This window comes from Heptranchias perlo, chromosome 17 (assembly GCF_035084215.1).
Source record: "Heptranchias perlo isolate sHepPer1 chromosome 17, sHepPer1.hap1, whole genome shotgun sequence".
Taxonomy (NCBI): domain Eukaryota; kingdom Metazoa; phylum Chordata; class Chondrichthyes; order Hexanchiformes; family Hexanchidae; genus Heptranchias; species Heptranchias perlo.
This window is the reverse complement of record NC_090341.1, coordinates 26,034,954-26,062,498: the sequence shown is the minus strand read 5'-3', so window position 1 is coordinate 26,062,498 and position 27,545 is coordinate 26,034,954. Positions and strand designations below refer to the sequence as shown.

Sequence of the window (27,545 nt, the reverse complement as noted above, 5' to 3'; positions counted from 1 at the left end):
AATCTCCAGCCGCCATCCTACAACTCATCCGCTTCATCCTGGATCACAATGTCTTCACCTTCGACAACCAGTTCTTTACCCAAACACACGGAACAGCCATGGGGACCAAATTCGTACCCCAATACGCCAACATTTTCATGCACAAGTTTGAGCACGTCTTCTTCACTGCACAGGACCTCCAACCAACGCTATACACCAGATACATCGACGACATTTTCTTCCTATGGACCCACGGCGAAGAATCACTGAAGAGACTACATGATAACATTAACAAGTTCCATCCCACCATCAAACTCACCATGGACTACTCCTCAGAATCGGTTTCATTCTTGGACACACGAATCTCCATCAAAGACGGGCACCTCAGCACCTCACTCTACCGCAAGCCCACGGACAACCTCACGATGCTCCACTTCTCCAGTTTCCACCCTAACCACGTCAAAGAGGCCATCCCCTATGGACAGGCCCTGCGAATACACAGGATCTGCTCAGACGAGGAGGAACGCAATGGACACCTACAGACGCTGAAAGACGCCCTCGTAAGAACAGGATATGACGCTCGACTCGTCGATCGACAGTTCCAACGGGCCACAGCGAAAAATCGCATAGACCTCCTCAGAAGACAAACACGGGACACAACCAACAGAGTACCCTTTGTCGTCCAGTACTTCCCCGGAGCAGAGAAACTATGCCATGTTCTTCGCAGCCTTCAACATGTCATCGATGACGACGAACACCTCGCTAAGGCCATCCCCACACCTCCACGACTCTCCTTCAAACAGCCACCTAACCTCAAACAGACCATCGTTCACAGCAAATTACCCAGCTTTCAGGAGAACAGCGTCCACGACACCACACAACCCTGCCACGGCAACCTCTGCAAGACATGCCAGATCATCGACACAGATACCACCATCACACAAGAGGACACCACCCACCAGGTACATGGTTCATACTCCTGTGACTCGACCAACGTTGTCTACCTCATACGTGGCAGGAAAGGATGCCCCGGAGCATGGTATATCAGCGAGACCATGCAGACACTGCGACAATGGATGAACGGACACTGCACAACAATCGCCAGACAGGAGGGTTCCCTCCCAGTTGGGGAACACTTCAGCAGTCAAGGACATTCAGCCACCGATCTTCGGGTAAGCGTTCTCCAAGGTGGCCTTCGAGACACACGACAACGCAAAATCGTCGAGCAGAAGTTGATAGCCAAGTTCCGCACCCATGAGGACGGCCTCAACCGGGATCTTGGGTTCATGTCACGCTACATGTAACCCCACCAGTGAAAAAAAAGTTATCTGTTTTTAATACAAGTGGTCATTCTCTCTCTCTCTCTCTGTCTTTGTGATTTGACCCCTTGTGTATTCAGTATTCTTGGATGTCATGTTTCCCTGACTAACCTGTCTGAACACCATCCACTCCTTTGATTGCTGTGATTATCTCTCTGCTGAGGTGTGATAAAGGGCAGTTAGAAAGATTATCTGTAATCACCAGACATTGTTCTCTGACTATATATGCTGTGCCTTTATGTAACCCTTCACTCACCTGACAAAGGAGCGAAGGAGCAAAGTTCCAAAAGCTTGTGATTTCAAATAAAGCTGTTGGACTATAACCTGGTGTTGTGCGACTCCTTACATTTGTCCACCCCAGTCCATCACCAGCATCTCCACATCATAGATGTTTTAAGTCCAGGCTCCTGTCCCTGAAAGAACATCAGCAAGCCAATTAGGTTTTTACAGCAATCTATTAGTTTTTATGGCTTTTTCTGGTTTATTGAATTCAATTTCATAACAAGATGGTGGAACTTGAACTCATGACATCTAAATTGCTAGACTTGTACCATAAACAGTAGGCTACCCTCCCTCATACAAGGCAGAACTGTGAGCAGATACATTGGTTTTTACATCACTTCTAAGTGTCCCAAATTCCGACCTCCCCTAGCAGCTAGATCTGTTGGGTTTATGGCATGTGAAGCCGTTGGAATATCAGGCCCAGTGTCTTTGCAAGTGTATATGGATTTGCAATTTAAAACTAATCACACTGAATACATGGAGTTGCAATCATGGTCTCCTGTTCCTGCTGTTTGGAAACTGATAATTATATAAGATTTAAAAGATGATTGTTAGAAGCTGATTGTGTAACTTAGGTGTTGATGTTAGGAATTACTGATTGTAAATGATTTAATACTTAAAGATATTTATCAATGGCCTCTTGTCACATGCTGTGATATATGATTAGAAGCATTGATTAACAAGGTCACGTAGTCAACTGATTAAGCAGAACTTCTAAAAGGTACAAAAAGTTCTCCTGCTTTAAGGTAGCATCTGGACATGTGAAACAACAGGAAGCAGATGGATGGAACAGACAGAACAGAATGGCCACAAATGGAAGGAAACCACAAATGCAAACAACCAACTTATAAAAGAAATGACTAATAAAGACTAAGACCTGCACCCAGCCAATAGAAGAGGGAGGATGGACGCGTGCAAGCTGGCAACCGACCAGCCATTGTAACGAGAAGTCAAGTATAATACTTTGTAAGATAAACCAATGTGGACTAATCCATGATTGTGCTATGCAAATATAGTTGATATAGTACTGTGTTTCTATTCTGTTCTTGAGATTCCTATCCTTAGCTTAACGGGGCAACAGGTCTACCCCAGGTTAATAGATTTTAATGACACTTCTGGAGGAAAATAAATCAGACCAATGGAGATAGGTGAAAACTGTTTATTATTTAACCTGTAAATAAATCAAATAGGGAAGGCACAGCAAGATATTCAGCAGCACCACACTAAAAATATAATTACGCAAGGGGTTATATGCCTTTTTGGAATGTTTCTTCAGAATGTAAGAAACAGCTTTTCAACAAAACTTGCTTTGGTGCAATTTGAATCTTTTACATAGAATAAAACTTAAAAACAAGTACTATGATTTATGCTATGGGACAGTTTTCACATTACAATGATGGGGATTCACTAAAATAGTGCAAGTTTTACACTCTGCCACTGTGACGTATTACTGTCCAGATTCTGCGGTTTCTGCTGGAGAGAGTTCAGCTCTGAAGGAAAGGGTTAACTTTGCCCCATTCGACATTATAAATTTGAAACTGCAAAGGCAGCAATGTGGAGAAACTTTGAGAAGCTTCAACTGTCAACAACCGATAAGAACGAAAGCAACAATGTGCAAAAACTTCGAACAGGCCTTTGGTTCTCAAAACAACTGACTTGGAAAATCAATGCTGAGACAGTTAGACAAATAAACAATTTTCTGGGTTCACATGGACAGGAAGCTACAGCAGGTTTCACACGGTGGAAAGGCTGCACCTGGGTTCACAGTTTTGAGTAGCCCAGCCAACCGTCCATCATTAATGCAATAGTGGGTGAATGGCCAAAATGGGATGTCTCTTATCTTTTCGTCACACCCAAACTGCCAAAAATCATATAAAGATGGGACATTGTGGCAGCTTATTTACTGCAGTCAGTGGAGCCTAATGAAGCACATCCAACAAGAAGAAACTTCAAGAGCTACAAGAGAACTAATCACTTTTCTGCCTTGATGCTGAAATCCTTGGTTTTATGGTTGCATGTATTGCTTGATGCTTGTGTGAATGGTTTAAACCATTAAATAATCACCGATTAACAAAACTACTATTATGTGTGACTTTCTTTGACTACTGTCCAGGTTCACGAATCACTGGAACATCTGTTTTCCTACAACTCCTATAAATGATGAAATCCCCTTTTAGATCCAAATTTTGATATAGCCTACTTCTATATGGACTACATTTCATCTGCTTTTTCTCTGCTATGTCCTCCAAGAGTAATATTTGTTTTTTTTCCCCTCTAAATAAATGATTCAGGTTCATCCACTGAAACTTAACATACTTCTCTTCAATAGTGTGATCACACATGGCATTGGAGTACAAATATGCTTTAACATACACCACAGGTTCAGGTTTCACTCTACTGAGATAGTCCGATCTCCACTGTGGAGTTGCACCTGCAGAAATCTCAGCATAGAAGTGGAGAGGAGGAAAAAAGACAGGTATCATTCCAGGGAGAAAAATACCAAATAGATCCTTTATAATAGATCATACAAGAATTAAAAACCACACACACATTACAACTTTCAGATCATTAAAACAATTTATTTCATTCTGTGCTTTGCTGAATGGTAAAAACAATTTATACATAAATTAAAAAATTAGAATTGAGAGTCACACAAAATTGAAGTTCTCTTTAAATATAAAACTGGTTGTCAACACACATTTGACATTTGTACCAAAAAAACCTAATAATTACAGGTAGTTACAACAATCAGTAAGCTTCGATTTATGTTGTTTGTGAAATATCCGTCTGCCATTTTTATATGGTCCCAGCTCTTGGGTCCTTTCATGCCACTCATCACTGCCTGGCTAAAAGAGTGGACAGGCAATGTGCCCTTGAACTCTGCTAATGCTACTGTGGAATTGGCTACTGGAAAGCAGAATTATCCAATCCTAAGAGATTTGGCTGCTCCTTTTTTCCTCATAAATGTAAACCTTTGCCTTATTACTTCAAATCCACTTCATTCTGCCACTGGGAAACGGTAACCCATATCATTAATGCTCCTATCAATATGTATAACAATTAGGGGAAGCATCAGGCATTTTACCACAAATTGAGGAGCACACATATAATTGCTAGACAGATGGATTTTTGAAGGAATAAAATGTTCCATGCTAATGTAGCACAGATGAAATCCAGCCTTTTTTAGTTAAAAAAATTGAGTACAAGGGTCATTCTAATACCATTGTGGGAGAATCATAACACAAAACCTACAGCTGTTCAAGAAAGCAACCCACCACCACCTTCTCAGGGCAACAAGGGATAGGCAATAAATGCAACGTTGCCAGCATTGCCCACATCCTGAGAACAAGTATAAAATATTTGGGGATCATATACTTAGCAGTTCCCTTCAGCCCCTCTCACCACTTTACTCAACTTGGGAAGGCATAAACAAAGAAGACCAGGAAGCTGCCAGCTCCCTACACCCCTCCCAAATGCCACCCAACAATGGAAACAGCCTCTCTGTCGCTTGCATCAGTAAATGTCATGCTTAATCTCCTATTCAGCCTTCAGGAACCTGCCAAAGATAGACTCCATGCTTGTAAGTAAACGATTGTATGTGGAGTATTTTGGGACATCCTGAGATGCTTGATAAGGTGCTTTATAAATGCAAGTTCCTTCTTTGTGTAGTGCTACTTAACAGTACACAAATTTCTACATGTCACTCAGTATACAACTGAATCCCAAATGACCATAAATGCATCCTTTACATATTCTGCTATGTAAACTTTGTAGATAACATCATCAACAACAACAAAAAAAATAGCAGCCATTACATTTCAATGCCTGCAATAATTTCCAACAGGTTACTATCTAGTGCTATCAAAGTGCTTTAACTATTTCATCCACAAACTTGATTTGTCTGAAGATATTATTTAGCAGCCTTGGGAGAAAAGAAGTGCTTCTAACTGATCATAAATGTTGAGAAGGTACTAAATATTGCTCATCTTGATGTAGAGGACTGGATGTTAGACCAGTTTCCAATTCCCTTTGTTTCTGCATTAGACCCTAGAAACAAAGGACAAGGATATTGATTTCAGGTAACTGTACTTGTGGTTTTTGTACATTAGTACTTAAAATGTAAATTCTTCATTGCAATGTTTGTACCCTTTCACCTTTGAATTGCCACTACGGTCTCCAAACATGGCAAAATATAGCATCTACACATCTCTACTAGTCTTAAAAAAGTGAACTTCCAGGTTTACCTTTATGCACCCTCCCCTTAAACACATATCTACATAATAAATGACTGACAAAATCACATCCAAATTGTACCTTTCAAAGTTGCTTATTCCCATTATTTCATTAGCAGGTTATATCCAACCAGTACCACGAATGCACTCAGTCCTCACTTCTCTCATCTTCTTGATCGACACTGCCACCCACACTGTCTGACCCATTCAGCTATCATATCCTGACCAAAATTAACTGACCTTTTCAATTATGTTTTAAAAAGTCATGCTTTATATTTTTCTGACATTTCCTTTTAATCTCCCAGGTTTGTCCCCTGTTTCTGGGTATATATTAAATTGTATAATTTCTGTTTCAGTACTTTGGGGTGTCACCAAATGACATCACTGTAAATCATAAGAATAATCAAGTACTAATGGTTTTAGTGGAAAAATATATCGGCAGCACGTATTTTAAAAGAGCCTTGCAGTTTAAAATTATTGTGTTATCATTCCAGTGCTGAGTTATAGTCAGTGCTATTTTGTTTTGTGGAGCACCCTCAATGTGGAAGCCTCCTTGTGACCACAGGGAACTGTGAGGGCCTGTGATGGATCTGCCTAGAGACACACTCTGGGCCAGGGCTGGGAGAGAGTTACAATGCGGGGACTGCGGGGTTGGTGGGGGGGTGGTGGGATGGTGTGGCTGGTGAAGCAGAAGGTTAAAAACTGAGAGTCAGGACTGGGAAGCCACACCTTTGTTGGCAGCAGAGATACTGCACAAGGTGGTCTCTCATCACATCTGATTCTATTTGGTTGACAGGAACCAATGAATCAGCAGTTGTGATGATCAGTAAGATGGCTGGAAATAGAAAGCCGACGGATACAATTTTAAAAATTTATACAGATGCATTAGTATCTGCTGTGCGGAATGAGTCTTACCTGGCGAAGCTCTGAAAGCCCTTTGAGGATAGCCTGCTGTCGTTCCCGGTTTCTCACCAGATCAGGGTTAAGAAGAGGATCTCTTGGATGGTCTGAACTATAGCTTTGATGCTGCTGGTGATCTGGATCTGAAAGAAGGGATGCAGTAGAAAACTTGGATATACCTAGTCAAAACTGGACTTATACAGTTTCCCTGATTCACATCTATCACATAAAAAGATGATCAAATAATGCAGTGCATTCTTACTACAGAAATCAACCTCTGTGTTATATAGGAACCCACAAATCTTACCCTCTAATTTAAGTATGTTCCAAAGTAGAAAAATCACAGCATCAGTTGTACAAATTATTACATTCTGGGTGGATTTTTAAAAATGATTAAATGTACCTTCTGAGATAGGGAATTTACTACAAGTTGTAACAGAACTGTATACCTTCTAATGTTATGTAAATGGAGTTACTGAAAGAATATTACACTTCTCGGTCAATAAGCCAAGAGAGGCACTTAACATGGCAGCAATTTTAAGAAAGAACCAAACTGAAAAACGGAAGCCATGACCCCAGCAGGTGTATGTGCCAAACTGGTGACCAGAGGTACAATATGTTTATCACTTTTTTAATGAGCTCCTAAATTAAAAACAAGGCTGCATACCATTGCAATGCTTGTACTGTGGGTCATGTGTTGACGGCCTCGACATTGGGGCATCAGGATCCAAATGATACACCTCATCTGTGCGCACATAAGGAACAAAGTTGGATGATGGTGGTCTGTCATTGTCTGATTCATTAGCAGATAGAGCCCTTTGGCACCATTCGCCTGCATTCATGTTTTGAACTGTATGAAATTCCTTCTGCTCCATTTGGAGATGTTTGTTCCTCAGTGCAGGAACTGGTGGAGATTCAGACCTACAGAGAAGAAAACAGCCATTAAACCTTCATTTCTCATTACATCATTTATTCTCGCAAAATTGTTTCCATTCATTCTAGTACATAATTTTACTTCTACTGTAAAATAGCAATTGTTTACTTCAGACATGGTTTAAATATAATACTGCAGGCTAGTCTATTAAACATAGAAAATATTTTTACTGTCAGCCCAGCATTAAAGAGTTCAGTTCCTTCGTGAATACCTTCAATATTACATGGACTAGAATTTATATTGCATTTTAGAGACCCCAAATAGCGTGAAACATAGAAATAACTTAGCGTGAAACATAGAAATCTCAAGATTGTAAGAGATCATACGTCCATCTAGTCTGCCTTCCTACTATCCTAGCAGCTGTAACTGGTAGTGTGTTTCTCTTCAAGGTACTTGTCCGATGTTGTCTTCAAATATCTAAACTACCTATCTCTACAGTCTCCCTCAGTAAACTGTCTCACTAACCAATAAGTGCATATGGGTCTGATGGTCTTTTCTCATCCTGAGTGCATAACAATTTATTAATTGTTTCTTTACATTTTGTATGAATCTACTTCTTCTCAGTTTGAACTAATGCCTCCTCATTCTGCTTATGCGTGCCAATACAAAGAGTACTGGTTGATCTTCTGCATCTCTGAGCCTTATTATTTTGAATACCTCAATCATATTCCGTCTCTAGTCTTCTGCTTTCCAACAAGAGTCCCAGATCCTGGAGACTATCCTCATAATTTTTAATTTTCCAATCCTATTATCTTAGCTCCTTTTTGTAGCTATTCCAGCTGAGCTTCATCCTTTTTGTAGTGTGCATTCTGAAACTGCACAGAATACTCTAAGTGGAACCAATGCTCAATTTAATGGTAGAATTACTTCTTTGATCTACTTTCCATTCTTCTTGTTATGTAACCCAACATCCCATTTGTTTTTTTGACAGCTAGCAGACATTGACCTGATATCTTGAGAGCCATCAATTATGACCTCAAGATCCCTTTTCTGATTTATCTTGGTCAGTATTTTCCCATTAATTCTGTAATCTCACTGCCTGTCCTTTGACTTTAAGTGCTTTTCAATATCTACATTACATTTATCTATTTCTGTCAATTATTTGATAATTTCCCCAAGCAATGTAGGATCTCCTGTAGCTCTTATTCAACTTCTACTGTATTAACTACAACTGCTATTTTAGTGTCATTCATAAATTTTGAGTTCATTAATAAAAATGTTGAAGAGTATTTTAGTGTCCTACTATCTATTCAGATCAGTGTTTTCAAGGGGGTGATTTTAGCCCTCCTCGCCTGATGGAAACCAGGTGGGTGGGTGGTTAAAATTGCTGGAGCCAACCGATCGCAACTGAGCAGGTGGTAAGGACACCCGCCCAAAGCCAGCAGGGGTCTGTTTTAAAGAGGCACGTCAGGTCCCGATTCCATAATCGGTCCCGATTGCAATCTTACCTTGGTGCCCTTAGCAGGAAGCCACAGTGAGTTTCCCGCCAGGCCAACCCATCACTGAAGTGGATCGGGGCCAAGAGAGGCTCAAAAAGTTATGTTTTTACATTTTTTAAAAACTTTCTTTGTGGGGCTGGGAAGAGCATAAGTGCTTCCATAAGGAAAGCTTAGGCCTTCCCTGCCACAGATCTCACAACCCCCTTGCTGATGACAAGAACCCCGCGGGACAGCCCCAGCAGCCGATCCCTGGTCTTAGCGGGCAGCCTCCATGCCGCACTATTTCCTGCCACTTCTCACCAACCTCCCACACGGAATGGGTGGGAAGTCGACAGGTGGAATTTAAGTGAGGCCCCAAAGCTAAAATATCCTGGGCCGCATTTCTGGAGCAGCGGCTGAGTTTCACAGCACAGAAACAGGCCATTTGGCCCAACTGGTCTATGCCTGTGTTTATGCTCCACACGAGCCTCCTCTCGGCTTACTTCATCTCACCCTATCAACATATCCTTCTATCCCTTTCTCCCTCATGTACTTATCTAGCTTCCCCTTAAATGCATCTATACCATTCGTCTGAACCACTCCATGTGGTAGCGAGTTCCACATTCTCACCACTCTCTGAGTAAAGAAGTTTCTCCTGAATTCCTTATTGGATTTATTAGTGACTATCTTATATTTATGGCCCCTAGTTTTGGACTCTCCACAAGTGGAAACATCTTCTCTACGTCTACCCTATCGAACTTCATAATTTTAAAGACCTCTATCAGGTGACCTCTCGGTCTTCTCTTTTCTAGAGAAAAGAGCCACAGCCTGTTCAGTCTTTCATGAAAGGCATAACCTCTCAGTGCAAGAAAGATTTACTGGGATGATACCAGAACTTTGATATCCTTTTTGTAATATAGAGACCAGAACTGTTCACAGTACTCTATGCTCTAACCAAGGTTCTATACAAGTTTAACATAACTTCTCTGCTTTTGAATTCTATTGCTCTAGAATATAGTTTCTAACTCACACTGTAGCTCACCTGCCCAAAACTGGCCCAGAGTTACAATCGGGGCCCAAGTGTTTGTCGTTTACCCAAAGACTTCCAGTAATTTGGTTGCACTGGATTGAAGACCATAGAAACAAATCTTTGGGTTATAACCTCACTGCAGTAGCCATACTTTACAGAAATCACAGGCTTTTGTTTTCTTAAAAAATCTTTCAGATACATTTTCTTCCTTAAAAAAAGCACAAGCAGCAGTGGTGCAATTCCTGATCCCACCAGTCTATCGGCATGGAATTCCACCATGGGACTCAAACCCATAGTTGGAAAATAAGGAATAAACACCAGACTAATTTTTTTCCTTAATGTTTTCTGTACTAAATTACTTCTTGCTCTCCGCTATATGTCTTTAGCTCATGCTCAATAAAAATACTATTCTCCAAATCTAATCACAAATTTCAGCAAAACCAACCTGTAATCCTTGTCAGCAGGTAATCTACTATTTGAGTTGCTTCTTAGGGCAGGGTCTTCCTGTAAATAGATTTAGTACCATACAAGTTAAACAATGAATTGCAAAATTTGAAAATTACACAACTTTTATTTTTTTTGAATGTTTGTTTGTGGACCTTTGCATACCAGGAATATATTGGAAAAGTGATTTAATTGATTGTTCATTTAAACAATTCAATGAAGTAGAAAACAATGTTTTACACATTTGCAAGCATCCTTATTAATGCAACAATGCAATTTCCATCTGAATATTCAAAAACACACCCTCAAGCCCTTGAAGTAATTTCGGAGATAGCAGAGGAATGCATTATAGATACACCTTCTGCTACAATGATTTGTAAAGCTCCAATCAAAGTTTTCTATTACTGCTCTGTAACCTTTTGACTTCTTGCAGAATCTTGGAGAGAGCGGGAGGAGGGGACAGGAAGAGAGGGAAGAGGGCGAGGGGGAAAAGAGCAAGAGGGCGAGGGGGAAAAGAGCAAGAGGGCGAGGGGGAAAAGAGCAAGAGGGCGAGGGGGAAAAGAGCAAGAGGGCGAGGGGGAAAAGAGCAAGAGGGCGAGGGGGAAAAGAGCAAGAGGGCGAGGGGGAAAAGAGCAAGAGGGCGAGGGGGAAAAGAGCAAGAGGGCGAGGGGGAAAAGAGCAAGAGGGCGAGGGGGAAAAGAGCAAGAGGGCGAGGGGGAAAAGAGCAAGAGGGAGAGGGGGAAAAGAGCAAGAGGGAGAGGGGGAAAAGAGCAAGAGGGAGAGGGGGAAAAGAGCAAGAGGGAGAGGGGGAAAAGAGCAAGAGGGAGAGGGGGAAAAGAGCAAGAGGGAGAGGGGGAAAAGAGCAAGAGGGAGAGGGGGAAAAGAGCAAGAGGGAGAGGGGGAAAAGAGCAAGAGGGAGAGGGGGAAAAGAGCAAGAGGGAGAGGGGGAAAAGAGCAAGAGGGAGAGGGGGAAAAGAGCAAGAGGGAGAGGGGGAAAAGAGCAAGAGGGAGAGGGGGAAAAGAGCAAGAGGGAGAGGGGGAAAAGAGCAAGAGGGAGAGGGGGAAAAGAGCAAGAGGGAGAGGGGGAAAAGAGCAAGAGGGAGAGGGGGAAAAGAGCAAGAGGGAGAGGGGGAAAAGAGCAAGAGGGAGAGGGGGAAAAGAGCAAGAGGGAGAGGGGGAAAAGAGCAAGAGGGAGAGGGGGAAAAGAGCAAGAGGGAGAGGGGGAAAAGAGCAAGAGGGAGAGGGGGAAAAGAGCAAGAGGGAGAGGGGGGAAGAACAAGAGGGAGAGGGGGGAAGAACAAGAGGGAGAGGGGGAAGTGGACGAGAGAGGGGCACAGCTCCATGTATTTCAATGGGCCTGTGATCTGTCACACTGTCATTAATGCCAACATTATATCCCTCACATAACCTCCCATCTCAAATTTATATATTCCCTTTGTAGCAGGAATTGTGTAAAGCTGCATCCTCGATATATTTGCTCAGCTCCTTTATCATTGGCCCAAGCTGGACATCTCCTGCTGGGTGGCAGGAAGTATCGCCACTTCTTCAGCATCTGCTTCTGTTCTCCTCCTGAAGGCACAGCATTGATGGGCCTGCTTCACCTGTCCTGCACCGACACACCCCCATGCCATCTTGCAAATTGGCTCAAAGCCAGTTGCATGCCCCCAAGTGGTAACAACCATAAATCCATAGCTGCCCATTGCCCATTGAAAATTTCCCCCCATAGCAGCGCCCAGAATAGGCTGGCGGTTGACAGTAGCAATTCTTGAAGGAGTCGGGGTGGGAAGGGGCAGAGAGGCACAGCAAGACTGCCAGTGCGTTAGCCAACTGTCAGGAACAAAAAAGCTGGAGAGAATGGTCCCAGAACAAGCTCAGAAAAGTGGGCAAGATTTTTTTTGGGCAAGATTTTTTTTGGACAAGGGAGGAGAGATGAAGGAGGAGAGAGCAGTGCTGAAAACCTTCCCAATGGCACAGTAGAATTTTTTATTACATGGAGCTTTAAGGGGCTGTAGATAGCAGAGCATACAGGGTGTAAAATAGCCTAGCAGAACTGACAGCTAGGCCATAATGCCATGAAGAATGCAATACCAACCAAAGATCCATTTGGGGCACAACACATGAAAAGAAAAAGAAAGAAATTAAAATGTTAAAAAAAGCACACAGTGCTTTACCTGGAGAAAAGGAGCCTGGATGATATACGGAGCAGGATCAGAATATTAATTGCACAGCAGAACCACCTGGTGGCCAGAGCCTGCAACTGTACACCAACTTGCTTCTAGTACCAGTAAAACAGCAGATGTTTTATTTAACAGGAAAACGTTACGTAAGATAAAGTGTGACAGCTCTAACATTGAAAGTCCTATCACAGTGCCACCTACAAGTATAAGAGGGACTGCAAGAAAATATGGACACAGATTTAAGGTGATTGGCAAAAAAACCAAAGGTGACATGAGGAAAAACTTTTTTACGCAGCGAATAGCTATGATCTGAAATGCGCTGCCTGAAAGGGTGATGGAAGCAGATTCAATCGTGGCTTTCAAAAAGGAATTGGATAAATACTTGAAGGGAAAAAATTTGCAGGGCTATGGGGAAAGAGTGGGAGAATGGGACTAACTGGATTGCTCTTACGAAGAACTGGCATGTGTTCGATGGGCTGAATGGCCTCCTTCTGTGCTGTAATCATTCTATGATCCTATATAATTGGATTTCCCATACAGCAGGTTGACATAGGAGTTTTCAATGGAATTCAAGCCTCATGTACCAAATTTAGTATATTACTAGTCAATCTCCCATAGAGTTGCATACTGGTAGTTAAAACCAATTTGAATTTTTCAGGTCAAGCAGGGTTAGAGGATAGGGAATAATGGAAATGCGGGGGAGAGGAGAGGTTAGTGGGAAGCAGAACAGGAGAAAAGGGTGGGAGAGGAGATGACAAGGGAAAGCGAGAGGGAAGAAGGAGGAAGGAGACGGAGAAGAAATAAAGGAATAAGGGGTAGCCAAAGATCACAAAATCATTTTGGAAGGGCCGCTGCAAGAAAATCGTCTCCAGCTGGTAAGGGGGCCGGCAAACGACTAGAAGTGAGGCAGTTTAAAACTCAATCGTAACTGACACAGTCTCAGGATTCTTGTTACACCATTGCCTGTAGGACTTTACACTGAGTACATGTGTGTGAGATACTACTGGGCTGCTCACAGAGAAAGCTTCAAAAACAACGGGGGAGTTGCTGAAAGAAGACATTGCAAGGTGAGTGGACATTCGTAGGTTGGTTGGTGCACACTTTGCTCTTCTTGATGCTGGCTTACCTAAGGAACGAGTGTGGCAGCCATGGATTGGCGGGGGGGAGGGGGGGCGAGGACCCTGGCAACAACTCTATCAGAAGACCACAACTCTATTAGAAGACCACAACATTAAAACAGCTCATCAGAACTTCACTGACAGCAACAGAGGAGCATCCATGAGGTAACGAAGCAGGATCTGCCAAATCATCCTGGGATGCAAATCTCTGTCAGCAAGGGCGGGGAGGTGGGATGATGTGGAGAAAAAAAGAACTGGTAAACTTCAGAGTAGCCCCCTCCTCAATTTTTGGACACTTCTTTGAAATGCCTTTGTTTCTGTCCTGAAGTGATTTGTTTAGGTTCTTAGCCTTCTGTCTTTAAAGATGCTTTTTCAGACAGCCCAATCATTGGGTACTGCTTGCGGGCTGAAGATGATCTTCAACATCCCAACACGTAACTGAGGAGCAAAACTTTATAGTAGAATATTTTGTTCAGTATGCAAATTTCAACTTCATCACAAAAGCACCAGGGTGGCAACGGATAAGGCAATTTCAGTTGAAATTTTAAAAAGGTTGGGAAACAACGGACTAGAAATTGCACAGAGGCGAGGCAATGCTCACCGCAGTTCTTGCGAATTAAATTATCGAAAATACTTACTGCAGGCTCTGTGGCGTAGAATTGCTTGATTTTGACCTTTAAAAAAAATTGTGCGCTATCAACTCAGCTGCTGAGCAGCATGAGTTGACGCGCACGGAACAGTCTGTGAGAGGAGAAGACATGCTCACAAAATCTGTCAGGAAGAGAAGTCACGCTCACAGATTCAGGCTGCTTTGCTCAAGCAAGCAGCAGACTTCATTCATTTAATGTTGGTATTCTGGATGTCATTGTAAATAAAATGTTAATTTTTTTATATAAAAAGCCAAAGAAATAATTGAATTAAATTAAAGAGACAGAAGGGAAAAATAAAAATAAAAATGTTAATTTTTTTTTAATGACCAAAAACTATTAAAATAAGGAGTAATATGAGACTCCACATTTTTAAAAGTTAATATTTAGTTGTATGGCAGTCATTAAGACTAACCGCAGTGTTAAAGCTTAATTTAGACCTGGAATTTTTAAGCATTCCTGTTTGGTGGCGTAATTAGTTACTTTCCAGCTGAGCAAGATTATGATTTTTCAATGATTTCTTTGATTGCAGCGTGTGATGGCCCTTTAATTCGAAGATGTCATATCGCTGGTGAACCACTAGGAACAAGGTCACGATTTCCGCGTTTTACTGCGCATGTGCAAACGTGGAAATTTGCTCCTTCAATTCGCCACTAAAAATGGAGCGCGCTGTTGAGCTCCTCCGTTATTTCAGGAGCAATTTCTGGCCTAACGGGTTGCTCTAATCCACAATGGGGATTTCAGTGTTGTAACATTAATTGAGCCCTAGTGTATTTAATGTATCACATAACGTGACCCTCACAACATCATCTACAGGCGCAGTGCCATTAGAATGTTGCAACCACTCACCATATATATATCTCCTGCGTGGTGCACATGGGGAGTCAAGATGGAAGGCAGTATTTAGTTCAAGCAGGGTTAGAGAGTGAGGGGACAATTGGATGGAGGTGGGAAAAGGTAGGGAGAGGACAAACTGGAGCCAAGGAAAACAGGGAGGGAAGGGAGGTAAGTGAGGAAGGAGGGAAGAAAGATTGGGATGGAGGAGGAGGATGGGGAAGAGGGAAGGGAAGAGAGAGGAGACAGAAATTCAAATAAACAGGGCCAGGGTGATTGAGAGATGGGACAACCAGCAATCAAGGTAGGATAGGGTAGGGGTAAGGTTTAGATGGGAAATACAGTCAATGAGGGGGTGGGGCGTAGGAGGGGGAGCTGCAGCCAGTGGGAGGGGAAGGGATTGGCAGCCATGGGGTGGGTTGGAACAAGAATTGCAAGGGGAAGGAGTTGTTGGTAGGGGAGATGTAGCTAGCAGTGAATGATCATTTGTGCCAGCGGGCGGGGCGGAGGTGTGACACTGCTAGCAGGGGGATGGAAGGAAATGTGGCCCAAAGACATGCTCAGTGTCAGAGGTGCAGACTTGCTCATGGCGTGGAGAGGGGCAGGGGAATCTGAAAACTTGATTTACCAGGGTAGGGGACACACGTGGGACATTCTAATTAGGAATGTTTAAGCTGTTTTTCATTTACGTGGGTTATATTTGATGCATTTTTTCCTGTCACTTCCTCTTAATTTTAGGATTAACTCAAAATACCGTTTCGACTCTCACATGACATTATTTGGTGCCCCATTATTTCCAATTTGTCATTTAATGTTACATCGCCAACATCATCTACTGGTGACATACCTTTTTCAAATTATCAATTATAGCAATACTGACACCCACATCTATTTCCTAAGGAATAAAGATTATACCTTTCTATTTTTTTTTTAAGTAGGTAGAATCCTGACTTTAGATTTAATTGAACAGCAACTCTGATCAGCCTGAACTTCAACATTTCTAAAAAACATAAGCTGTGGCGATCTCTTGACTTGGGACAGCTAATGCTGTTCAGAAAAAGAGAGAAAGAATAAGCTTTATGATAGAAACGCATTGTCTTCATGGTAAAACCTTCACATTAGAAGTTATTTGTTTGCCAGAAATAAGAATCCATTGAGTGGTTACTACTGTATTTCCTTTCATTAAGAATAAAGTAATTGAAAAATTAATAAATGATAAGTCACAGTAGCAATAAGATTGCATACATACCTCATGAAGCTAACCAGATAGCTTGTGAGCGACAGTCAAATTTCTCTATTGACCACAATAAATTTGTTTAGATCATGTTATTTTCTCCCCCCACTTTCTTACCTTACCCCTCCTCTCTGGAAGGCTGTGACTTACATTGAATTCAGCAAACCTCTGGTAAACTACCCAAATGGCCATTCTTCATTTGTGAGCTGGGATAGTGAATACTGGAAGACTGCTAACCTCTCAACAGTAGGAGTTACTGGGTAGTAATCAAAAACTGGAGCCCTGATTGATTACCCCCACCCCAGTGTAGGGACAGGGCTGTCACTTACAGCACACCCAATGCTACCTTCGCTTGGATTAGCCATCACAGTATAGGTTCAAGATTCAACTTCCTGGTTTGTATGTTTCAATACCATGTTGAGCAGCACTTTTACCCACCGAACATTAGAGACCCTTCAAATCATATTTAATGATCACAAGCACAGAAACATGAAAATGATCTCCAGTTTCGATACTACGGGTGACAAAATATCTAGCGTTATCTCACTGTTGTACTGAACATGTTGCAATATAGCTATAATGTGACCTCATTACCTTCCTCAGAACAGATAGTCCTTGCCTTTCTACAGGATGAGATGACACACCAACAGCTACTTTTGCCTGAAGTGCTGGCACCACTGGTGAAGGTGGGCTCTCTGCTGAGAACTCTTTTGAGGACTGCTTTTTCTTAGGTCGATGCTCTGGAACATTCTTTTCCAACAACTGCAACAGTTCCATCTGTCTTCTCATTTTCTTTTCTTCTCTCTCTTTTTGTAACTCTTTAGGATATCGTTCCGAGGCAGGAACGTACCTCTTATTTGTTTTGTTTGTATTCCATTCTGGACGTTTCTCATTTTTTCCTTTCTTAGTTCTTGCAAATTGATTGTATGAATCATCAGATTGTAAAACATTTTCTTTTCCAGTTACAACCATCTTTTCACTTGGCTTTGGCTTCTTTTTGGTTTTCTTTGAGTTGGATGCGATGTTGTATTCTGCAGCAATGTCTGGTGTATAGGGTACCGGACTCTGATCTATAACTTGCGCATTGTGCTTAACTTTTCCAATCAACTCAAAATCCTCTGAAAAACACAAAAATTGTTGCAATTTTCTACTTCAGCTAGCACTTAAATGGAATTTCCTGTAGTTACGGAATCATACTGTGGAAGAAATACAAGAAAAACTATCATAAATGATACTACAGGGAAGCATCGAACCAAAATAAATGAGTTTCTATCAATAAATGGTAGTATAAAATTTAATTACTAGGTGAGTCAAATTTTTCACTTGCTTTCTACACAGTCGATATGCAGGGCTAGTAATTTGCAACAAGTGATCTGTTATTGTTCAGAAACTGACATTTTCACAGCCTCTGGGGGCTTTTTTGTGTGACACACCAGGCAGAAATCACACTAGATTTCTTGTGTGACGTCGCAGTCCACCACATTACCGTCACTAACAATATAAAACACTGCCCTTGAAATGTTATTTCCATTAGCAGGGCATTGAGCACTGTTTTCACACTTGCTGTTTTTGGGAGTTTGTTTAATAATGCAGAAGTAGGTAAACTATTTTGTATACCAATTTACTCCATCAGTTACTAGCTATGTAAGTGTAATACAGAGTTATTGTTTTTCCAGGTATCTGCCATGTGAAAGAGAGATTTCACAGCCATTTGATAAACACAGGTATTGTTTCAAACTATGTACCATGAAATTTTGAATTCATAACAATGTTTCAATTAGATAAAATTGACATTGGATTGTATGCCAAACACAAAATTTCACAGAAGTTGTATTGTTGCCCCTCCCGACATTAACCATGTCTCCTTTTACGTGCATGTTGAATAGGAAAATGGGTATTTCAATATAGTACAGCCAATTATTAACTGCAGTGTTTAAATTTGAAATTAAAAAATGCTGAATTTTGCTTTAAAATGATCAGCATACATACATATTAGTTACACTTTGCACAATTTACAGGCAAATAGAATTTTCACAGCTATTTGTATCGCAGACCAATGGGCTTATGTGAGAAAATTTCAGTGGTCTTGTAAGTTGACCAGGCTTAGTCTAAAGGTGTGATTACAGTCACATTTAGGCAGTCTTACTGTTTCATAAAATTCAGTGGCAAGTTTTTCACTAGGATGCAAAATTTTCTAAGTATGATTTATTCCTAGTTTTGCATGAGAACTCAACTGAAAAAGTTAAATTAGTAATTTGCTAATACTGACCAGTTTGGATACCTCTGTCTTTTCTAGGAGAGTCCTTTGCCATCAAGATTTGTCCCAGTACCTCACTAACCTCTTCGCAAACAAGACTACTAGGTGCTGTACAGGAGCTCATGCGACTTATAGTACCTGTCAGTCAGAAATAATGTTGTCAACCAAAAGGAAGTGAAAAAGAGAACAATATTTACTACATTCTTCAACAGAATAACAAACGCAAACTCTAAAATCTGCCAGTTATCTGGTACGTGCCTTCTACGTTCTTCTGAAAATTTGAAATGTCATGTCCTTTGCGAACCAGCTCTCTAATGCGCTGTTCCTGTTTCTGCCTCTGAGCCTCTTCTTGTGCTCTCTGCACAGCTTCATAAAGCAGATTGGTTTTACGACTATGAAGTTCCTAGAAGATCAAAGATGCTTAAGACCAGTATTGCTTGTAAAGAACAAGAGGAGTGATTTTTCTAATGTTTTAACTATAACTTCATAATTAATCGGTGTTGAGAATCATTCTGTTGTCAATGAATAAAATGAGACCAAGATTTCACTGAAGTGGCAGATTTACAATCACACATTCAATGTACAAATAGTTCTTCAGTCCTGGGGCCACTTATCAATATATATATCGATTTGGACTTTGGCATAAGAAACACAATCTCAGACATTGCTGACAACACAAAAGCACTAGGGAAGGTCTTGGGCACTATTTTCAGGGCAACAGGAGCAAACAAATGGACATCTTAGCCTTGATTTTTTTACTACTGCGGAATCGAGCTGCATATTCAGTGGATGGGAGCTCCACATGCCACGAAGTTGCACTCCTGACCTCAGCTGATTTATCCAGGGTCCAGGTTATTTGTATTTTTTAGGCAGCCTCCCCAGCCTCCACTCAGTGTCCAGCTGGTGGGGGACCAGGATTGGCTGCAGCAGGCGTTGGAAGCCTTCCACAGCACAGCATGGTTGGTGGCCTTTATGCTGCCTGTTCACATTTTAAAAAGAAATAAGAACATACACAAGCTTATGCAATCAAACATCCTGCAACTGATTACATAGGCTTTTAGCTTTTTGGCCCTTTAAAATTTAAATGGCCCCTTGCTTCCCACTAAAAATAAAAAAAAGACTTGCATTTATTTTGTGCTTGTCATATTCACAGGGCATCTCAAAGTCCTTCACAGCTAGTGAATTATTTTTGAAGTACAGTCATCATTATTTTGTAGGCAAATGTAGCAGCCATTTTGGATACAGCAAGGTCCCATAAACAGCAAATGAGACAAATGACCCATTGATTTGTTTTGGTAGTGTCGTTCAAGGGAGGAATGTTGGCTAGGACACTGGGAGAACTCTTTCCACCTGAACAGGTAAATGGGGCCTTAGTTGCACACCTCATCCAAAAGACAATACAGCACTCTCTCAGTACTGCACTGAAGTGTCCACCTAGATTATGTGCTCAAGTCATGGAATGGGGCTAGAACCCATGATCATCTGACTCAAAGGCAAGAATGCTACCAACTGAGCCAGCTGACACTTAAAAACTATACTGAATACTGAGTTAAATGTTGCTGCAATAGTTTGTAAGTCAGAAAATCAGGACCAGGAGGCAATTATTACTGATCAATATGATACCTATAAAAGGATTAAAATGCAATGTAGTGTTATGGGTGCAGGCCAGGTGATAGCATTTAAACACTGAATGCCAGAAATATTGCTCACCTGGAAGTTCCTCTCATAACATTAAATTGAATGGTTAATAACACCTACCTCTTTTTCCCTTTGTGTCCGAGTCTCTTCCTCATATTGTTGTCTCAACCTTTCTCTTTCCTTTGCCAAACGAAGTTCCTCTTTTTGTTCTTCTTTTCGTTTCTGATCCTCTTCCAGTTGCTTCTGTCTGCGGCGTTCCTCCACCTGAATGGCTATAGCTTTCTAGAGCACAAGAAATATTAGCTATCATGTTGTGAGAAATTGGGACCGCCCATTGTTTCTCTTAAATATCACTACATAAATTTTCACATGGTCCAAAGAATGTAAAGCAGGGTGATAAGAGACCTGTTTCTATTCAAATAGAAGGAAAAATAGGTTATCCTAGTTCCTTTTTTGCATATTGTCGCAACCTTTCTCTCTCCTTTGCCAAACAGAGTTCCTCTTTTGGTACTTATCAATTGTGATCCCCTTCCAGCTGCTTCTGTCTGCAGTGCTCCTCCACCTGAATGGCCATAGCTTTCTAGAGCAGCCATGTGGTTTGTGCTCGTTGGTGTCAGGAAGGAATAGAATTTACTTCAAATAACTAGGATAGGCACCTAAGGTCTTTATCATAACAACCTCTGGGAACTCTGCACATCACAAGTAGGAGGAATGTCAAGGTTGTTCCAGTGTGGTGAGTTTGGAGATATGGCCTATAGAATGTAAAAGTCAGAAATATCTCTTCAGATCCAAGTAATGGGCTCAACTGCTGTATGAAGCCATTGCTTGAGAATTGGAAAATTGTCTAAAGATAGATGGCAGCAGCATCTTCAGTTATGTGGAGAGACTAGAGAAGCTGGGATTGTTCTCCTCAGAACAGAGAAGGTTAAGGGGAGATTTAATAGAGGTGTTCAAAATTGTGAGAGGTATTGATAGAGTAAATAAAGAGAAACGGTTTCCATTGGTGGGTGGGTCAGTAACCAGAGGACACAGATTTGAGATAATTGGCAAAAGAACCAGAGGGGAGATGAGGAGAATTTTTTTTTACACACACTGAGCTGTTATGATCTGGAATGCATGGCTTAAAGGGTGGTGGAAGCGGATTCAGTAGTAACTTTCAAAAAAGAATTGCATGTATACTTGGAAAGGAAAAGCTATGAGGAAAGAACGGGGAGTGGGACTAATTGGATAGCTCTTTCAAAGAGCCAGCACAGGCACAATGGCCTCCTTCTGTGCTGTAAGATTCTATGCTTCTTTGGCATATTGGCCAGAGATCAACTTATGCATGAATTGTAATAAAAATTGTTTTAAGTCTCTGGGATGTGGAGATGGGTGCAGAAACCAAAGAAAAGAATACAAGAAATTGGCTAGAAATGTTGACATCAATGTCACTTTTTGGGCCCTTTCCTGAATTCTTGCCCAATTCCATAAAATTAAATTATTTAACTTAATGCTAATAGGATTGATCCTACCTGTTTTGACAGGAGAAAATAATATGCCAATAAACTGTAAATATCTGAAAATATTAGTTATAAAAATTTGTAAAATCTAAATCCTGTATGCCCGAGTTCATTCAGTTAGTTAAAAACAAGGATAATTCTGGTTACCTGGTGTTCTAATTGCTTCTTTCGACGTAAATCTCTTTCCTCAATCTGTGCTGGATCCAAAAGCGCAGTCATGGATCGCAGAAAACTGAAATGTAACAATAATGCACAATTTCTAGTATTCTCTGTAGATTCTATAATGTTGAAATCTTAGGAAAACTAACAAATTACATGTACCATCAGATAAATGTATTACTTGATTGTTAATTAATTGTGTGACACCACAAATCACATATTCTACCAGTTTCTCTGTTGATTAATCTAATCTTGAGGCAGTATTTTTTTTTAAATTATCTGCAAGCACACTTTAACGCTTTTGGCTCACTATAGCTGCCTGGTGCTGTTACAGTTTTTCTTTTGGTTGGGCAGGTTGGACATTGTTGTCAGCAATGCCACTTGGTGATCTGTGGTGAGGGGACAGCAGCATTTTGGTCCACATGAGCTAAAACTAGTCTTGTGCTGTGAGGAATGAACAATGCAAGCTGAATCATATTCCAACATCTGTGATCTATCCCTAGAACACTGAACTTGATGGAATCGGTAGTTTCAGGTATTGGTCAAAATACTGTTGCGCCATTTTCCAGAAATGAAAAAGCTGTACCTGGGCAACTTCAGGTTCAAATTGGCCAAATTCGAATCAATTCTATTTTGAAACTGCTTACGAACTCATTGCTGGTCAACAATCAGTATACCTCAAAAAGGTTAGAAGAGAACAGAACTACAGATAGGAAAGCACTTCTGTTGACACAAACAACTGACCTCCAAACAAAAAGAGTTTGTCATTAAAAACAATAGAGCCAATTTTCCAAATTGAGCATAGCAGCAGTGGGAATGTTGCAGTGAGAGCATCATGCCTGCCTGAATTAGGAACAGCAAACCCCAATGCACCTCCCAGAGTCATGCTTCATTACACATTCACAGATAGCTACTGTTACTGTGTGTAATCTTCTGCTGATTGGGAGCTCACAATTTTGTGCTAGATAATCAGTGGGGGTGGATTTTTGGTGACAAAAAGATTTGCAACACTTGCTGAAAGTTACAAGTGTGAGAATGGAGGAATAGCAAGACCAAACATCAAAGTTTCTTGATGCAGCAATGAAGATGCTGCAAGAAGAAGTGAGGCACAGGAGTTATCCTTTTTGAAACTGCAGAGCATCCTCCCGACAGGAGAGAACTTCAAAGTGCCTAGGAGGAGGTGGCATAAAGGATCAATTATGTATTCACCATGCAAAATGCACAAAAACTGCAGCCCAGACAAGATCAGCCAAAGTAAGGCTACCCATCAATGTATTATAACAAACAGATGAGCGAAGTATGCATACTAATAGGTGTTTCCTCTCACTCAAAGAGTTTCTAACAACCATTTGAATTCTTCTGATACATACTTATGCTGTAGCAGAGCATAAATCGCAATGGAAACCCTTGGCATACTCATATCTTAAAATACACCCACCCAAAAAATCCTAACAAAATGCAGTGTATGTGGTGCAAGTACCTGTGCTCACACCCATGTTGGGGGGGATTTTAAAAAAATATATTGCTATCTGAGCACCAGTGTTTTATGCAGCCATTTGAGGCTTTGGATGCAAAGTAAGTCTGCAGTTATGGATGACCACTGAACAAAACTGAAATCTTCAATGGAACACATGACAATTCCAAGGACAGCTACAATGGAACACCCAGTGATAAAGGTCCTAAACCCAGTTGGAACACCTCTCATGAATGCTCGGACTGCTTCTATAGAGTCCCTAGGTTCCAAAGTACAGCAGGCTGTTTTGTTCAGTTTCAACATGCTGGGGGATCAGAGAGCCATTATGCAGGTCTGCATACATGGGGCCAATGAACATGATAAAGAAATGCCCAGCAGGGCATGGCTGGAGTTGGAATGGATTAGGCTGTTGCCTCTCACCATGACAATATCCAACCACCCCCTCAAAATGACAAAAGCTGGGCCTAAAAACAGACAGAACAAACAGATCAGCCACTGCAGCATTTAAAGATGGTGGCATTAATTGTAGGGTCATCTCATGATGGCCCAGCCCATGGACATATAGGGCCACCTCAATCTCAATAGGCTCCCACTGAACCCCGCAGCCAACCAACTCACTCTTACTATTGAAGATCACCTAAAAAGAGCACAACACACTAAACATAATAACCACCATGCACACATGCATTATAGTGGACAATAAATTGGGTTTACTTTATTACTTTGTCCAGCGTTTCTTTCTGTTGGTGGGGAATAAGATGCCAGCAAATGCCATCTTTCATCTTACGCCACTTAAACGATGAAGTGTTGCCATTGGGCACCTTCACCAATAATTTCACAATGACATGTCAAATGGCACTAGACTCTGCAGCTTGTGAATAGGTGCCCCAGCACCCTGAAGGTGAAGTCAAAGTTGATACTGTAGGAACTGCTCTACAGATCCTTCTCTTCTTTAAGAATTTTCCAGTTCTGCTTAGCTTTTGAAAATACTTTTATCCTCCGTCTATGATAATGAAAACAATGATTCAGCTGCTTGTCTAATAATACGTTCCCATGTTCTGATCCAAAAGCTAACTAAATATCCAACCAAAAACCTACCTAAAAAGCCAACGTCACTTCAACTGCTTCTTTTGCATGTAGTTCAACTTTAAATCCTGGTGTGACTGGGCAGAAATAATTTCCTGATCCTTGTAAGCCAAATCCTGCCAGTTAAACCCAGCCCATCAACTGGAAAATTGGCTCTAATGAGGCTTAGCTGATCTCAGTTGGGATTGAATTAAGGGTGCTACAATAATTATCAGCTCTTCTGGGCTGGGGTCAGTCAGGACTCCTACTCCTGACTGCAATCCAGAAATCCCAGAGGGTTACTGGTGCCCATGGAACAGCACCCCAGCATAAGTCGCTATCGCAAAAGAGGAGAAAATTGGAATGCATCATGAAATGTTTAAAAAGTTGTTTGCTATTTTTTCTTTATAAAGTGCTCAGTTTAGATGAGTGAGTACATCTGACAAAATACACTAACATTTTAGTCCTTATTGCCAGTGAACTCTTGGACAGCTGTGTTCCACATATTGAAAATAGCCACTGACAGTTCTTTTCTCTGTTTTCATCCTCAAAAATCAAAATTCAGTAATTTAATTCCAAATAGATTATATGGAATGTGACTTTGTAAGGGAAGAGTTATTTGAAAAATTAAACACTATCTACTTCTATTACAGTAGAATATGAAGAAACTGCAGCTGAACCTAACCTGGCCTTATGTGTGTTAGTCAGCAGATCAGCTCCCGTGTCAACAACTATGCTCCCTGTATTTTCTCCAGCAGAAGAGTTACGATGACTAAGTGCAGGAACTGCCTGAGCAGGAAACTGCTGCAATTCAGATAACGCGCTTTGTTGCCCATCCCCTGATTCAGGTGGTTTTTCCAGTGTTGATCCACAAGTGTTTACAGAAACTGGAGTCTGCTGGTTAGGTTTTATCTGGTAAGAATCAAAGTGCATAGCCCATCTGTTGTGATCGTCACCCTATTAAAACAGAAGATATGCAATAATTTATAGTTACATAGAATTACATGGAATATACAGAACAGAAACAGGCCATTCAGCCCAACAGATTCCATGCTGGTGTTTATGCTCCAGACGAGCCTCCTCCCACCATTCTTCATCTAACCCGATCAACATATCCTTCTATTCCCTTCTCCCTCATGTGTATATCTAGCTTCCCCTTAAATGCATCTATGCTAGTTGCCTCAACTATTCCTTGTGGTAGTGAGTTCCACATTCTAGCTATTCTCTGGGTGAAGAAGTTTCTCCTGAATTCCCTACTGAATTTATTAGTGACTATCTTATATTTATGGCCCCTAGTTCTGGTCTTCCCCGCAAGTGGAAACATCTTCTCTACATCTACCCTATCAAACCCTTTCATAATCTTAAAGACCTCTATCAGGTCACCCCTCAGTCTTCAAAAAGCCCCAGCCTGTTCAATCTTTCCTGATAAGTATAACCTCTCAGTTCTGGTATCATCCTAGTAAATCTTTTTTGCACCTTCTCCAGTGCCTCTATATCCTTTTTATAATATGGAGACCAGAACTGTTCACAGTACTCCAAGTGTGGTCTAACCAAGGTTCTATACAAGTTTATCATAACTTCTTTGCCTTTCAAATCCGTCCCTCTAGAAATGAACCCCAGTGCTTGATTTGCTTATTTTATGGCCTTATTAACCTGCGTCGCTACTTTTAATGATTTGTGTATCTGTTACCCCAGATCCCTCTGTTCCTCTACTCCTATTTAGAAAGATTTAAGGGAAATTTTAACCCACCCTGCCCAGTTGGAACGGGATGGCGCTTAGTTAAAATAGCTGTGTAAAGACTCACCACTCATTTCCACTTGATTCCCGCCTGCCTCCATCTTAACTGGGCCATGTTTTTAGGCGGCCAAGATGCCTGCCTGACTTAGGTGGGAGCCTCATTAATAGCAGCAAATCGGGATCCTTTGGAGTCATTAGGACTCCGATGGCATTTTAATGGCCTACTGAGAGAGATACCCGCCATGGGCACTCCATTCAGTAAAACCTAGAGGGGACGAACATGGGGCCCTCAAATGCAAGTCAAAAACTTTCCTTAGTTGGGCCAGGAGGGCTTCTCCAGGCCCCGCAAGGAATGTCTGGACCTCAGCTGCCTCAGGCTTCCCTCCTACGCAAATGCAAAATGGCCTTGATCCCCTCCTCACGACTTACTTTGGTGCCAGTGGGTGACCACTGGGCCCTGCAATGTTGACCTGTCCATAGCTGGCCAGTTGCCTTTTTCTGCCAATTTCAGGTGGGCAGCTGGCTGGCTGAATGCAAATGAGGCCCAGGAGCTAAAATAGCCGGGGCCTGAAACTGATGAGGTCAGGTGGGTTTGACGCTTGCCCCGCCCCCTCAAAATTCATTTCTAATTAAAATCCCCACATAATCTGTTATGTATTAAAGCTGTTGAGTAGGTTGTAACATTGCATCTCAAAATATATTGAAAGCTCCTATATCAGGCTTCGTCAATGGAAAAATCAATTTTAAAAGTATCAACCTTTACCTGTCGTACAAATTATGCATGTAGATGGTGCAGTGATAGATCTTTTACATTGTTAGAAGATTGATCACATAACATTAATTTGGAAAAGAAACAGCTGATACTGTAAACTGGAGTTATCGCTCCATGACATTCCAGAACCTGACCACTAGATGGCTCTGTAGCAATATGAGTGCTGTAACCACAATATCTGAATGCAAGATGCATTCATAAATTATTTGTAAGCTGTCATTGTTAGGTGTTTAACCCTTTATTTGTTAATTAAGGTTGTTTCTCCTTTGCATAGTCTCCTAAACATGTACTGTTGCGCATTACCGCACCTTGCCAGGCACTGTGATTTGACCCTGTGATTTCTGACTCTCCATGTCCTCTTCCAACCACCAAACTCTCCACCTTTTCCATTGAGT

The 27,545-nt window shown here is 41.4% G+C and overlaps 1 protein-coding gene across 2 annotated transcripts in view; it reads right to left on the bottom strand.

Annotated features, from left to right (window-relative positions):
- Window positions 1-4,138: 4,138 nt before the first annotated feature.
- The window catches only part of ccdc66 (coiled-coil domain containing 66), a 68,526-nt gene continuing 45,119 nt past the window's right edge, over window positions 4,139-27,545 (bottom strand). For both annotated transcript variants that reach the window (XM_067998752.1, XM_067998753.1), the window contains 10 exons: window positions 25,326-25,597; window positions 22,090-22,174; window positions 20,564-20,725; window positions 19,064-19,208; window positions 18,818-18,943; window positions 17,143-17,666; window positions 10,540-10,598; window positions 7,380-7,633; window positions 6,728-6,855; window positions 4,139-5,627 (listed from right to left, as the gene is read on the bottom strand). In XM_067998752.1, coding sequence (XP_067854853.1) covers window positions 5,532-5,627; window positions 6,728-6,855; window positions 7,380-7,633; window positions 10,540-10,598; window positions 17,143-17,666; window positions 18,818-18,943; window positions 19,064-19,208; window positions 20,564-20,725; window positions 22,090-22,174; window positions 25,326-25,597 — 1,851 coding nt within the window. In that variant the 3' untranslated portion in view covers window positions 4,139-5,531. The remainder of the gene's footprint in view (window positions 5,628-6,727; window positions 6,856-7,379; window positions 7,634-10,539; window positions 10,599-17,142; window positions 17,667-18,817; window positions 18,944-19,063; window positions 19,209-20,563; window positions 20,726-22,089; window positions 22,175-25,325; window positions 25,598-27,545) is intronic.